This window comes from Gadus morhua, chromosome 22, assembly GCF_902167405.1.
Source record: "Gadus morhua chromosome 22, gadMor3.0, whole genome shotgun sequence".
NCBI classification, from domain to species: domain Eukaryota; kingdom Metazoa; phylum Chordata; class Actinopteri; order Gadiformes; family Gadidae; genus Gadus; species Gadus morhua.
The window spans coordinates 6141191-6155807 of NC_044069.1; the positions used below are offsets into that span (position 1 = coordinate 6141191).

The 14617-nt window shown below is 39.1% G+C and overlaps 1 protein-coding gene across 2 annotated transcripts; it reads left to right on the forward strand.

Annotated features, from left to right (window-relative positions):
• Positions 1-11186: 11186 nt before the first annotated feature.
• On the forward strand, positions 11187-14265 carry edn1 (endothelin 1). Of its 2 annotated transcripts, none has more exons than XM_030346419.1 (5): positions 11187-11477; positions 11744-11885; positions 12020-12172; positions 12464-12556; positions 13326-14265. In XM_030346419.1, the coding sequence occupies exons 1-5, from the start codon at positions 11417-11419 to the stop codon at positions 13495-13497; spliced, it is 621 nt and encodes a 206-aa protein (XP_030202279.1). In that variant the 5' UTR covers positions 11187-11416; the 3' UTR covers positions 13498-14265. The 2 variants fall into 2 exon arrangements, with proteins under 2 accessions (XP_030202279.1, XP_030202280.1); XM_030346420.1 differs by having other exon boundaries at positions 13329-14265.
• The last annotated feature ends 352 nt before the right edge of the window (positions 14266-14617 follow it).

Below are 14617 nucleotides of genomic sequence, written 5' to 3' on the forward strand. Positions count from 1 at the left end.
AAATAACTCCCGCCCACATTAATAATTCTTGGCCATATTGTCTATATAGACTAGGGATTGCCCCTTGATGGTTTCCCTTGAGTTTGAAGAACATTCCTCTGGCAAATGAGAAGATATACAATTTCCTCGTTTATTGCGCCCCCTTATGGCGAAAATTTCCGATTTTTTTATCGAACGCCATTAAGTGGAGCATCGACATGTCTCAAAAAATTGGACTTGATCCGATGTCTAATTTTGGATTTCTTTGGATTTTTGATATTCGACGTCTAATTTAGCTTATAAACAAATATTCAAAACGCCACCGTTTCGTAATCGAAGGTCGGATCAAAAAGTGTTTGAGTTTTTCTTTTCGTGTGCGTCTGAAGATGTCGTGTGCAAAGTTTGGTGTTGATTGGTCGAGAAATGTGGGAGGAGTATGGAAGAAACACTTTTGCGGTTTTCGCGATTTTGCGAAAAAAAATTCTAGACGCAAATGGGCGTGGCCTATGCCAAAAGATGCAGCAGACTCCAGTGAATAAGTGGGTACAAGTTTTTGACTGTGGGAGGTTCGGTGTGGGAGTTATAGCCCCAAACGCGTCTTTCCTTGGTATAGCGCCACCTAGTGGCCGGCGTGTCTGGATTTGGTCGTCTGCGTAGTATTCACGGACCTGGATCTAGTGATGCAATTGGCGCGTGTGCACCATTTACTGTTTGGGCTGTGGTACCACTTCTAGATGGGAAGTATAATAATAATAATCCTTACAAAAACAATAGGGATCCAACCTGTTGGCTTGGACCCCTAATTAATCAATCATCAATAAAGAGGATATACATGACATTAAAATGTATGTGTGTATTTCTATTATTTCCCTTATGATTTTTTTCATGACGACCGATAAAAAAGGACAATGTTACCCCTTATGTTTTTTTTCATGACGACCAATAAAAAACGACGGTGTTACCCCTTATGTTTTTTTTCATGACGACCAATAAAAAACGACGGTGTTACCCCTTATGTTTTTTTTCATGACGACCAATAAAAAACGACAGTGTTACCCCTTATGTTTTTTTTCATGACGACCAATAAAAAACGACAGTGTTACCCCTTATGTTTTTTTCATGACGACCAATAATAAACAACACTACCCCTTATGGTACCCCTACGGTACCCCTTATGTTTTTTTTCATGACGACCAATAAAAAACAACAGTGTTACCCCTTATGTTTTTTTTCATGACGACCAATAAAAAACAACAGTGTTACCCCTTATGTTTTTATTCATGACGACCAATAAAAAACGACAGTGTTACCCCTTATGTTTTTTTTCATGACGACCAATAAAAAACAACAGTGTTACCCCTTATGTTTTTATTCATGACGACCAATAAAAAACACTAGCGTTACCCCTTATGTTTTATTTCATGACGACCAATAAAAAACAACAGTGTTACCCCTTATGTTTTTTTTCATGACGTCCAAAGAAAAACAACAGTGTTACCCCCTATGTTTTATTTGATCAATATCGACAGTGTTACCCCTTATGTTTTTTTCATGACGACCAATAATAAACAACACTACCCCTTATGGTACCCCTACGGTACCCCTTATGTTTTTTTTCATGACGACCAATAAAAAACGACAGTGTTACCCCTTATGTTTTTTTTCATGACGACCAATAATAAACAACACTACCCCTTATGGTACCCCTACGGTACCCCTTATGTTTTTTTTCATGACGACCAATAAAAAACAACAGTGTTACCCCTTATGTTTTTTTTCATGACGACCAATAAAAAACAACAGTGTTACCCCTTATGTTTGTATTCATGACGACCAATAAAAAACAACAGTGTTACCCCTTATGTTTTTTTTTTTTTTCATGACGACCAATAAAAAACAACAGTGTTACCCCTTATGTTTTTATTCATGACGACCAATAAAAAACGACAGTGTTACCCCTTATGTTTTTTTTCATGACGACCAATAAAAAACGACAGTGTTACCCCTTACGTTTTTTTCATGACGACCAATAATAAACAACACTACCCCTTATGGTACCCCTACGGTACCCCTTATGTTTTTTTTCATGACGACCAATAAAAAACAACAGTGTTACCCCTTATGTTTTTTTTCATGACGACCAATAGAAAACTACAGTGATACCCCTTATGTTTTTATTCATGACGACCAATAAAAAACGACAGTGTTACCCCTTATATTTTTTTTCATGACGACCAATAATAAACAACACTACCCCTTATGGTACCCCTACGGTACCCCTTATGTTTTTTTTCATGACGACCAATAAAAAACAACAGTGTTACCCCTTATGTTTTTATTCATGACGACCAATAAAAAACGACAGTGTTACCCCTTATGTTTTTTTTCATGACGACCAATAAAAAACAACCGTGTTACCGCTTATGTTTTTTTTCATGACGACCAATAAAAAACGACAGTGTTACCCCTTATGTATTATTCGATAAATTTCGACATTTCAACAGATGACATCACCCGGACTTGAACCCCGTTCTCCAGGGGGATAGGCAGAATGCACTCCACTGCACCACAGAGGCGAAGACAAAATGCATTAATCAATCATCAATAAAGAGGATATACATGACATTAAAATGTATGTGTGTATTTCTATTGTTTCCCTTATGTTTTTTTTCATGACGACCGATAAAAAACAACAAGTGTTGCCCCTCATGTTTTTTTTCATGACGACCGATAAAAAACAACAGAGTTACCCCTTATGTTTTTTTTCATGACGACCAATAAAAAACAACAGTGTTACCCCTTATGGTTTTTTTCATGACGACCAATAAAAAACAACAGTGTTACCCCTTATGTTTTTTTTCATGACGACCAATGAAAAACGACAGTATTACCCCTTATGTTTTTTTTCATGACGACCAATAAAAAACGACAGTGTTACCCCTTATGTTTTTTTTCATGACGACCAATAAAAAACAACAGTGTTACCCCTTGTGGTTTTTTTCATGAAGACCAATAAAAAACAACAGTGTTACCCCTTATGTTTTTTTTCATGACGACCAATAAAAAACAACAGTGTTACCCCTTATGTTTTTTTTCATGACGACCAATAAAAAACAACAGTGTTACCTCTTATGTTTTTTTTCATGACGACCAAAGAAAAACAACAGTGTTACCCCTTGTGGTTTTTTTCATGAAGACCAATAAAAAACAACAGTGTTACCCCTTATGTTTTTTTTCATGACGACCAATAAAAAACAAAAGTGTTACCCCTCATGTTTTTTTTCATGACGACCGATAAAAAACAACAGAGTTACCCCTTATGTTTTTTTTCATGATGACCAATAAAAAACAACAGTGTTTCCCCTTATGTTTTTTTCATGACGACCAATAAAAAACAACAGTGTTACCTCTTATGTTTTTTTTCATGACGACCAAAGAAAAACAACAGTGTTACCCCTTGTGGTTTTTTTCATGAAGACCAATAAAAAAGAACAGTGTTACCCCTTATGTTTTTTTTCATGACGACCAATAAAAAACAGCAGTGTTACCCCTTATGTTTTTTTTCATGACGACCGATAAAAAACAACAGAGTTACCCCTTATGTTTTTTTTCATGACGACCAATAAAAAACAACAGTGTTACCTCTTATGTTTTTTTTCATGACGACCAAAGAAAAACAACAGTGTTACCCCTTGTGTTTTTTTTCATGAAGACCAATAAAAAACAACAGTGTTACCCCTTATGTTTTTTTTCATGACGACCAATAAAAAACAAAAGTGTTACCCCTCATGTTTTTTTTCATGACGACCGATAAAAAACAACAGAGTTACCCCTTATGTTTTTTTTCATGATGACCAATAAAAAACAACAGTGTTTCCCCTTATGTTTTTTTTCATGACGACCAATAAAAAACAACAGTGTTACCTCTTATGTTTTTTTTCATGACGACCAAAGAAAAACAACAGTGTTACCCCTTGTGGTTTTTTTCATGAAGACCAATAAAAAAGAACAGTGTTACCCCTTATGGTTTTTTTCATGACGACCAATAAAAAACAGCAGTGTTACCCCTTATGTTTTTTTTCATGACGACCAATAAAAAACAACAGTGTTACCTCTTATGTTTTTTTTCATGACGACCAAAGAAAAACAACAGTGTTACCCCTTGTGGTTTTTTTCATGAAGACCAATAAAAAACAACAGTGTTACCCCTTATGTTTTTTTTCATGACGACCAATAAAAAACAGAAGTGTTACCCCTCATGTTTTTTTTCATGACGACCGATAAAAAACAACAGAGTTACCCCTTATGTTTTTTTTCATGACGACCAATAAAAAACAACAGTGTTACCCCTTATGGTTTTTTTCATGACGACCAATAAAAAACAACAGTGTTACCCCTTATGTTTTTTTTCATGACGACCAATAAAAAACGACACTGTTACCCCTCATGTTTTTTTTCATGACGACCAATAAAAAACAACAGTGTTACCCCTTATGTCTTTTTGCATGACGACCAATAAAAAACAACAGTGTTACCCCTTGTGATTTTTTTCATGATGACCCATAAAAAACAACAGTGTTACCCCTTGTGTTTTTTTTCATGACGGCCAAAGAAAAACAACAGTGACACCCCTTATATTTTATTTGAGAAGGACAAATTTTTTTTTTTTTATATGTTTTTTTTCATGATGACCAATAAAAAACAACAGTGTTTCCCCTTATGTTTTTTTTCATGACGACCAATAAAAAACAACAGTGTTACCTCTTATGTTTTTTTTCATGACGACCAAAGAAAAACAACAGTGTTACCCCTTGTGGTTTTTTTCATGAAGACCAATAAAAAACAACAGTGTTACCCCTTATGTTTTTTTTCATGACGACCGATAAAAAACAACAGTGTTACCCCTTATGTTTTTTTTCATGACGACCGATAAAAAACAACAGAGTTACCCCTTATGTTTTTTTTCATGACGACCAATAAAAAACAACAGTGTTACCTCTTATGTTTTTTTTCATGACGACCAAAGAAAAACAACAGTGTTACCCCTTGTGGTTTTTTTCATGAAGACCAATAAAAAACAACGGTGTTACCCCTTATGTTTTTTTTCATGACGACCAATAAAAAACAAAAGTGTTACCCCTCATGTTTTTTTTCATGACGACCGATGAAAAGCAACAGAGTTACCCCTTATGTTTTTTTTCATGACGACCAATAAAAAACAACAGTGTTACCCCTTATGTTTTTTTTCATGACGACCAATAAAAAACAACAGTGTTACCCCTTATGTCTTTTTGCATGACGACCAATAAAAAACAACAGTGTTACCCCTTGTGATTTTTTTCATGATGACCCATAAAAAACAACAGTGTTACCCCTTGTGTTTTTTTTCATGACGGCCAAAGAAAAACAACAGTGATAACCCTTATATTTTATTTGAGAAGGACAATTTTTTTTTTTTACATGTTTTTTTTCATGATGACCAATAAAAAACAACAGTGTTAGCCCTTATGTTTTTTTTCATGACGACCAATAAAAAACAACAGTGTTGCCCCTCATGTTTTTTTTCATGACGACCGATAAAAAACAACAGAGTTACCCCTTTTTTTTTTTTTCATGACGACCAGTAAAAAACAAACAGTGTTACCCCTTATGGTTTTTTTCATGACGACCAATAAAAAACAACAGTGTTACCCCTTATGTTTTTTTTCATGACGACCAATAAAAAACGACAGTGTTACCCCTTATGTTTTTTTTCATGACGACCAATAAAAAACAACAGTGTTACCCCTTATGTCTTTTTGCATGACGACCAATAAAAAACAACAGTGTTACCCCTTGTGATTTTTTTCATGATGACCCATAAAAAACAACAGTGTTACCCCTTGTGTTTTTTTTCATGACGGCCAAAGAAAAACAACAGTGATACCCCTTATATTTTATTTGAGAAGGACAATTTTTTTTTTTTTTATATGTTTTTTTTCATGATGACCAATAAAAAACAACAGTGTTTCCCCTTATGTTTTTTTTCATGACGACCAATAAAAAACAACAGTGTTACCCCTTTGTTTTTTTTTCATGACGTCCAAAGAAAAACAACAGTGTTACCCCCTATGTTTTATTTGATAAATATCGAATGTGTTACCCCTTATGTTTTTTTCCCATGATGACTGATGAAAAACAACAGTGATACCCCTTATATTTTATTTGAGAAGGACAATTTTCTTTTTTTTTGATATGATTTTTTTCATTACGACCGATAAAATACGACAGTGTTACCCCTTATATTTTATTTGACAAAGACAACAGTGTTCCGTTGCCCCTTATGTTTTTTTTATGACGACCAATAAAAAACAACAGTATTACCCCTTATGTTTTTATTCATGACGACCAATAAAAAAACAACAGTGTTACCCCTTATGTTTCATTCGATAAAAACAACAGTGTTACCCCTTATGTTTTTTTTCATGACGTCCAAAGAAAAACAACAGTGTTACCCTCTATGTTTTATTTGATAAATATCGACAGTATTACCCCTTATGTTTTTTTCCCATGATGACTGATGAAAAACAACGGTGATGCCCCTTATATTTTGTTTGAGAGGGACAATTTTCTTTTTTTTTTAGATGTTTTTTTTCATGACAACTGATAAAAAACAACAGTGTTTCCCCTTATGTTTTTTTTCATGACGACCAAAGAAAAACAACAGTGTTACCCCTTGTGTTTTTTTTCATGACGACCAATAAAAAACAACACTGTTACCCCTTATGTTTTTTTTCATGACGACCAATAAAAAACAACAGTGTTATCCCTTATGTTTTTTTTCATGACGTCCAAAGAAAAACAATAGTGTTACCCCCTGTGTTTTATTTGATAAATATCGACAGTGTTACCCCTTATGTTTTTTTCCCATGATGATTGATGAAAAACAACAGTGATACCCCTTATATTTTATTTGAGAAGGACAATAATGTTTTTTTTTTATGTTTTTTTTCATTACGACCAATAATATACGACAGTGTTACCCCTTATATTTTATTTGACAAAGACAACAGTGTTACGTTACCCCTTATGTTTTTTTTCATGATGACCAATAAAAAACAACAGTATTACCCCTTATGTTTTTATTCATGACGACCAATAAAAAAACAACAGTGTTACCCCTTATATTTCATTTGATAAAAACGACAGTGTTACCCCTTATGTTTTTTTTCATGACGACCAAAGAAAAACGACAGTGCCACCCCCTATGTTTTATTTGATTAATATCGACAGTGTTACCCCTCCTGTTTTTTCCATGTTGACCAATAAATAACGACAGTGGTACCCCTGTCGACGTTTTTTCGTGGATCCGAACGAGAGCTTTTTAGAGTGTTAACCTCCGAACTTATCAATGCACCATCAAGACACCGGATAGAGTCATCACAAAGGTTTTACTTGACTTTATAATTCGCATGAAATAGAGATAAGAGTATTCCAGAAGATGAGATCAACCGGACTTGAACCCCGGTCCCCAGGAGGATAGCTCACAGCTCTCTCCACTTCCCACTGAGATTTGCAATTTAATTATGTCTGAGGTTATATATGCAATAGACATGATAGCATGAAGTTTAAAATTCAAGATATTGAAATTTCCACAGAAATTGAGCCGCGGTCTCCAGTGGGTTAGGCAGAGTGCACTCCACTGCACCACTGAGGCGATGATATTACCCAATAATCAATAAAGAGGATATAAATGACATTAAAATGTATCTGTGTAGTTCTATTATTTCCCTTATGGTTTTTTTCATGACGACCAATAAAAAGCGACAGTGTTGTTACCCCTTATATTTTATTTGACAAAGACAACAGTGTTACCCTTTATGTTTTTTTCATGACGACCAATAAAAAACAACAGTGTTACCCCTTATGTTTTTTTTTCATGACGACCAATAAAAAACAACAGCGTTACCCTTTATGTTTTTTTTCATGACGACCAATAAAAAACAACAGTGCTACCCCTTATGTTTTTTTTCATGACGACCAATAAAAAAACACAGTTATGTTTTTTTTCAACCCTTATGTTTTTTTTCATGACGACAAAAGGAAAACAACAGTGTTACCCCCTATGTTTTATTTGATAAATATCGCCAGTGTTACCCCTTATGTTTATTTCATGACGGCCGATAAAAAATGACAGTGGTACCCCTGTCGACGTTTTTGCGGGGATCCGAACCTGAGCTGTTTAGAGTGATAACTTCCGAAATTATCAATGCACCATCAAGACACCGGATAAAGAGAACTCAATGGTTTTACTTGACTTTATAATTCGCATGAAATAGCGATAAGAGTCTTCCAACAGACATCAACCGGACTTGAACCCCGTTCTTCAGTGGGTAGGCTCACAGCTCTCTCCACTACCCACTGAGATTTGTAAATTAAGTATCTGTGGTTATATATGACATGATAGCGTTACGTTTAAAATTAAAGATATTGTGTTTTCCACAGAAATTGAGCCGCGGTCTCCAGTGGGTTAGGCATAATTTCCACATTGTTTACTTGCTAACGTTTGTGAATAACAGTGGATATTTGGCAGAACTCTTTTTACACACCAGTAGAGTGTTTATCAGAGCGGAGCCCTGAATGTGACGTCACCGGTCATCTCGTCTCTGTAAACAATGGATGTTGCGCAGCATTTATTATGACGTCATTATATAGACTCTCTCTCAGCACCCCCCCCCTGGGACTGACTTCCCGCGTCCCTGGTGTTACCCCCTATATTTTATTCGATACATTTCGACAGTGTTGTATATTACACTATAACTTTCTTCATAGGACATTTTAATAGTCTTTGACGTTTAACAGATCAATAGGCTATTCAATATAATCAATATAAATGTGTACACATCACTGTATTACTTAAATATAGATGGATAGACCAATGGGCCTATATATTATTGTATGTACGTTTTTATTATACTGACGCAAGTGTATTTATTCTGTTCAATGAGATGTTAACTGATAACATATAGGCTTTTTGTTATGGTAGCAGCCATGGTGACAATGGCTGGCTGCCACAGGTCGCTCATTCAGCCATACCTCTGGTTGGTTGCGACCTATTTGCCGCCAAAAGGGTCGCGACGCTTTTATGGTCGCGACCTAGTCGGTCAGCCTGCCAGAGCCAGCTGCCAGCTGCTGATTTAGTACCATCCTACTAAATCATACAAAAATGTTCAAATGAAAGAGGCCGATTTCTTCAGTAAGTTTGACTGAAAGAACAGAAATGTGTCTGACCCCGGAGAGAATCGAACAACCGCCTTCTTGATTAGCAACCAGGCGTCACTACCGCTTGTACCACTGTGACAAAATCTTCCACATCTTGCACTTATATCAACCTATATCACTCTATAACGAAGAACTTTGTGCATAACATACCTTATTAGGCTTCATGACATTTAACAAAACAAAAAGGCTATATATAATATATAAAATACATTATTAGAATGCGCCCCAAATTACTACTAATATATCACTCTATAACGAAGAACTTTGTGTATAAATACCTTATTAGGCTTACTGTCATTTAACAAAACAAATAGGCTATAAAATATCTTAAATACATTATTTGAATCCGCCCCAAATTACTATTATATTTTATTGACACTGATAGACCAACGATTTCATCATTTTAAACTGTAGGCCTACTTCAATATAAAAATATAAAAATAATATTTGCAATAAAGAGCTGTAGGAAGCTTTCGCCAGAGAGCATGGCTTTCTAGCACTTCAACTGTCGCAAAAAACCCGTTAAGTTACCTTAACATGCAAATTAACTGATAAACGACCTCCCATAGCTTTTGAGCGACCAAGCCAGCCAGCGACCGCAGCGACTGAAAGCAGCCAGACGAGCGACCTACGTCGCGACCAATGCGACCTACGTCGCGACCAATGCGACCTACGTCGCGACCAATGCGACCTACGTCGCGACCAATGCGACCTACGACGCGACCTACGTCGCGACGCACGTCGTTGGCCACTCAGAGAGCTTGGCCTTCCTCCAAACCTGTGCGATGTTTTTTCTCCGCGTGAAGGAGATAAGGATGGGTCAACATCGACATCTGGTGGTGGATGTCAGCCACTGCACAACGCTCCGCTCACAAAACGGCAAGTCGCCCAACATCCCGTTAACGGCTATTCACGGTCATTATTACAGAGTAAATAAAGATTCGTATTGTTGTTGATTGCTGTCATAGGGCCTGTGAATTCCTAACTTTTTTTTAAACTGTACTTTCCGTTATTGTTTAAGGGACACAGACTTCATTTACATAATCTATCTGGCCAACATTCCAGTAGGATAGCCTTTTTTCTTAGCGGATAGGGGTAATCATTTAATTACTGGCTGAGATCAGGCTGAAAATAATTAACAATAAAATTGTGATAAAATTAAATGACTTACTGTAATTAGCATACTAGTAGGTCCAGCCTAATGAGCCTATAAGAGTTAGATAACGCACAGGTCTATACTAAACTTTCATAGGCTATTAAGACAATAGCCTTCCTACAAGTAGACTTGTTCATAAGCACATCAATCAGTCATCCATTTTTACAAACACACAATCAGCATTCCATCCGTATCCATCCAGATTTAACCAACATACATCGTAACGTTCATTTCTCAACCTGCTGCAGACTATAGAGGTCCTATAGTCCTACAATCAAAGTAGAACGGATTTCACCAAGGGTATGCGTAAAAAAAATACCTATCTACATATCGCTATGAATTATAACAGGTCTTGGCCTTATTTACGACTATGACACTCAATAAATCCGCAAAGCCACACTGCAATCCTTCGCGTCCTGCGAAATATCCAGAGAAAGTCTACCAAACGGATGAGAAATCCTGGTCGCTCTGCTGCCCCTTCGTGGCTCAACCCTATATCTGCACCCCCAGTCGTCCGCAGACCAGAGATTGGGTGTTTTTTAAGTTTTCTTGGCACAGGCTCACAGCCACCCGGCGTCTCCGTCCTCGCGGTCTCTTCGGAACCGTGGAATTTCAGAGTTCTTATCTCGGCCTGCACGTTGCTTATCGGTGACCACCAACAAACAGCATTGTCTGCGATTGAGCCAAAGGACAAAAAAACTTTATACACGCGACTCCTCCAGGGAGGGGGGAGGCGGGAGGGGGAGGAGGAGTGGGGGTGCAGGGAAGCACTGGTATATAAAGTCTTTGGGCTTGCTCGTGTGGGTACACATCACTAGACCTCGAGACTTCGATTCGCCGAGAGACGCAACTAAAAAGACGCTCCTGCAACAGATCGATTCAACGCTTTTCTCCACAAGTTCAAGAAGAACAAGTGGATTTTCGTGACTTCTACCTGTAGGATTATTACTTTCGCGCAAAAAACAATCTTATTTTTTGTGAGAAAGACAAGCAGTCGTCCAGTTAGAAATACTTCTAAAGATGGATTTACGCGCGGTGACCTCCCTGCTGTCCGTCATGTTGGCCGCGGTGTTGAACACAGGTAAATAGTCAACGATTCACTCATTTAGCTTTGGATTGTGTATTTAGCATGCCAGTTCTTAACACGTGTACAACTATTTAATGCGCTCCGTGAGAAGAGTAGATGCGGACTTTCAAGTCAAGTGTCAAAGTTTAACTACAAGCTGTCGTTTCCAAATGTCTAGCTTTTTGCACTCATGCATGACGACCTATACTACTATCCAGCCATGACGATGAGGGAAACATTTGCTGAAATTAAATACGTTTCTTTCTTTCCCCTTATCGCAGTTGTGTCTGCTCCCGCGAGCGAGGTCCCCGCGGCCAGCCTCGTGAGCCACGTCAGGAACAAGCGATGCTCGTGCGCGACCTTCCTCGACCACGAGTGCGTCTACTTCTGTCACCTGGACATCATCTGGGTCAACACGCCAGAGTGAGTAGCCCCCACTGCTTAACAACTAGATCCAACATCATCATTGTTTATCTTCATGTTAGTTAGTTAGTTAGTTAGTTACCCTATATTTTTAGTAGAATCGTGACTAATATCATTGAATTGTTTCTCTCCAGGCGCATCGTCTCGTACGGGCTAGGAAACATGCCGAGAAGGAGGCGCTCTGCCGGGGTGCCCCCCGCTAAGAGCCACGGGGGGGCCCGCTGCAGGTGCCTCAAGGGAAACGACAGCGCCTGTAACAACTTCTGTCAGCCGGAACACCAACTCAGGTACGGCATATTGTGTCATATGGTGGCGATGTCTGCTATAGCCGTGTTCTAATCCGAGCCAACTCAAACACATGGCTCGGAGCCTTTTTAAAGTCAGATCTAGCCCGTAGCACCAATGTGTTAAGAGTACAATAATAATAATAGATATGGAATTATATATAATATAATTGGTCTCCCACGTAATTGTTTCCACTCCGCTGCACACACGCACACTTGTTTGTGTTACGCGACACGCCATGAAATATGAGTCCTGTCATCTAATCGCGGTTTCCGACGCCTTTTATCCTGCAGGCAAAACAAGACGTCGCTAGGCAAGAAGATCCGTCGCGCGGAAGGCGAGCGCTGCTCCGGGGCTGGCTGCGCGCGCACACCGAGTATGAAAAGGTACGGAAGAAAAAAACGAAATTCTTCGGTGACAGTCGGAGGCACGCAGAAAAGAAGGGAAATACCTGGGGTTTATTTTGCAAAATAAACCCACAGATAATTATTTACGCTCACGCAATGCGAAGGCGTGGGAGCGAGTGTGTTTCTTGGCAGGCGGACCAATTCTCGTACTACTGTAAGGGATTACTCCACGTGTTGACGGACAGGTTTAAAGTGAAGGGTTTCTAACTAGACTATCCCTCAAGCCACGGATTTAATATCCGACGTCACGACGACAAACGTTGGTTTTATCCCCTAGGTCTTAAATTATTAACGGTTTGTCTTCCATTTTGGTCGATGAGTTGTCCTAAAATAGACGTAGTCCCGCCACATTCCCCCCTGGCCAAACTGTCAGAGTGAATCAGTAATGGAGGCTCGGCGTCTTTCAGGTCCCGTCATGTCGTCTCTACACCGGGCTGACCTGCTCCCGGCGGGGGATGGGCTGCTGTTGCTACTCATCGACTCGTACATAAAAGCCCAAAACATACACACGGAATCGACCCCGCATTCACCAGAAAAACCACATGTGCGTGACATGTCGAAGACACCTTTTGACTTGTTTTTCGAAGTATGTTGAAGTCTACGCTGTTGACTGACAGCCGTGTGAACCGCCTCACCCCAGATAATCCTAACCGCGTCCACTTATAACCCCAAAGTTCAGGTATGTGTGGTGTTTTACGGACACTTTGAGTACTCACCGACGTCCTCCTTTTCTTGTGTTTTTTAACAGGAGAACAAACAGGGGAAAACATGAAGAAAACGTCGTCGCCGGTAGCGCTGCGCGCCGTGGCGCAGACCCGCGGCGTCCTGGAGGCGTGGAGGACGAGGAGGTGGAGGAGGGTGGTGGAGGAGGGGCACGTCGCATCCTAGACAGCCTCGGCAGCACCTCCTCAAACCACTAACCCAGCCTCCTCACTGTTACGGAGAGAGGACGCCATCAGCGACAGAAGCTAGAGAACGAAGCGCAATTGCGGCCTAGCGGGCGGCAGTTGGGGGTCGTAACTTGACCCTAAAATGGCCGCCGTGGCCGGCAGAGCGCTGGCCAATGGACTCGCTCGGTTCCACACTTCCTCTGGAAGGGGAAGGCAGGCAGGAGTTCTGCTAACGGGTGGAAAGACTGAACTAAAGGGGGGTTGGACCCTCGGGGACTTGAAGGTCTTGGACAGCATGGGGTCTCAGAGTGAGCAGGGTGACTGAGTGAAAACGCAAAGACCGCTCAAAGACCACTGTTACTCTGTGGACCTCCGAAGAGAACACACCAGCAGAACGTCAGAAGCGTTCTTCTGTTGGGAGGGTTCTTCACGAAGCTGAATGTACTAATATACAGTGTGGATGTCTAAATATTACACAGCGAGAGGCCTCTCTATGGGCGTGTGTGAAGAGCTGTTAAAGCGATCCATGTGGTCGCTCAAAGAAAGATTTTTTGTCAATGACTGAATTCACCCAAAAAGGGGCACATTTTTACTCATAAGTTATTTTTACTCTACGTATATTATGACTGTTATGCTGTTTATTTATTCACATGTTACAGAATGTACTCTTCTAAGGACCATATTGGTTGTCCGTGTCGATGTTTCGCTCTTTTATCATTTCTATGAAATGTGCTGCCATCAAGTTGCCCTGATTCAGGCAGAACTTTAAACATAAAAAATGTTTCACACCAAAGAAAACTAAAGTTGTTCTGTGTTTTTGCATTTTCTCCTCTTTTTCACATCAACATATGATCTGTAGGCCTACATTGTTTCAAATTTGAAACAATGTATACATATTATATTTTATAAATTGGATTCAATTTATAAAATATAGTTGCTACCACTGTAGGTTGAAGAATTTCAACCTTTAGTAATGGCCTCAGGTTAAGAAGCCACGCTATCAGAATACATGAATGTTAACCAGGAGTAGGGTGTAAACTGGACTGCCTTGGTCAACACACGATCTCAAGGGAAGTGCTATCAAACACCAGGTTTTGATGTTTTGTGTGTTAAGTAAAGGAAAGAGAGAGATAGATAGAGGCATGGATAG

Excerpts from the sequence above, each read along its gene's own strand:
- edn1 (XM_030346419.1), top strand. The coding sequence starts at position 11,417 with ATGGATTTACGCGCGGTGACCTCCCTGCTGTCCGTCATGTTGGCCGCG. Across the intron at positions 11,478-11,743 it reads GGCCGCGGTGTTGAACACAG|TTGTGTCTGCTCCCGCGAGC; the intron begins GTAAATAGTCAA and ends CCCTTATCGCAG. Across the intron at positions 12,173-12,463 it reads CAGCCGGAACACCAACTCAG|GCAAAACAAGACGTCGCTAG; the intron begins GTACGGCATATT and ends TTTATCCTGCAG.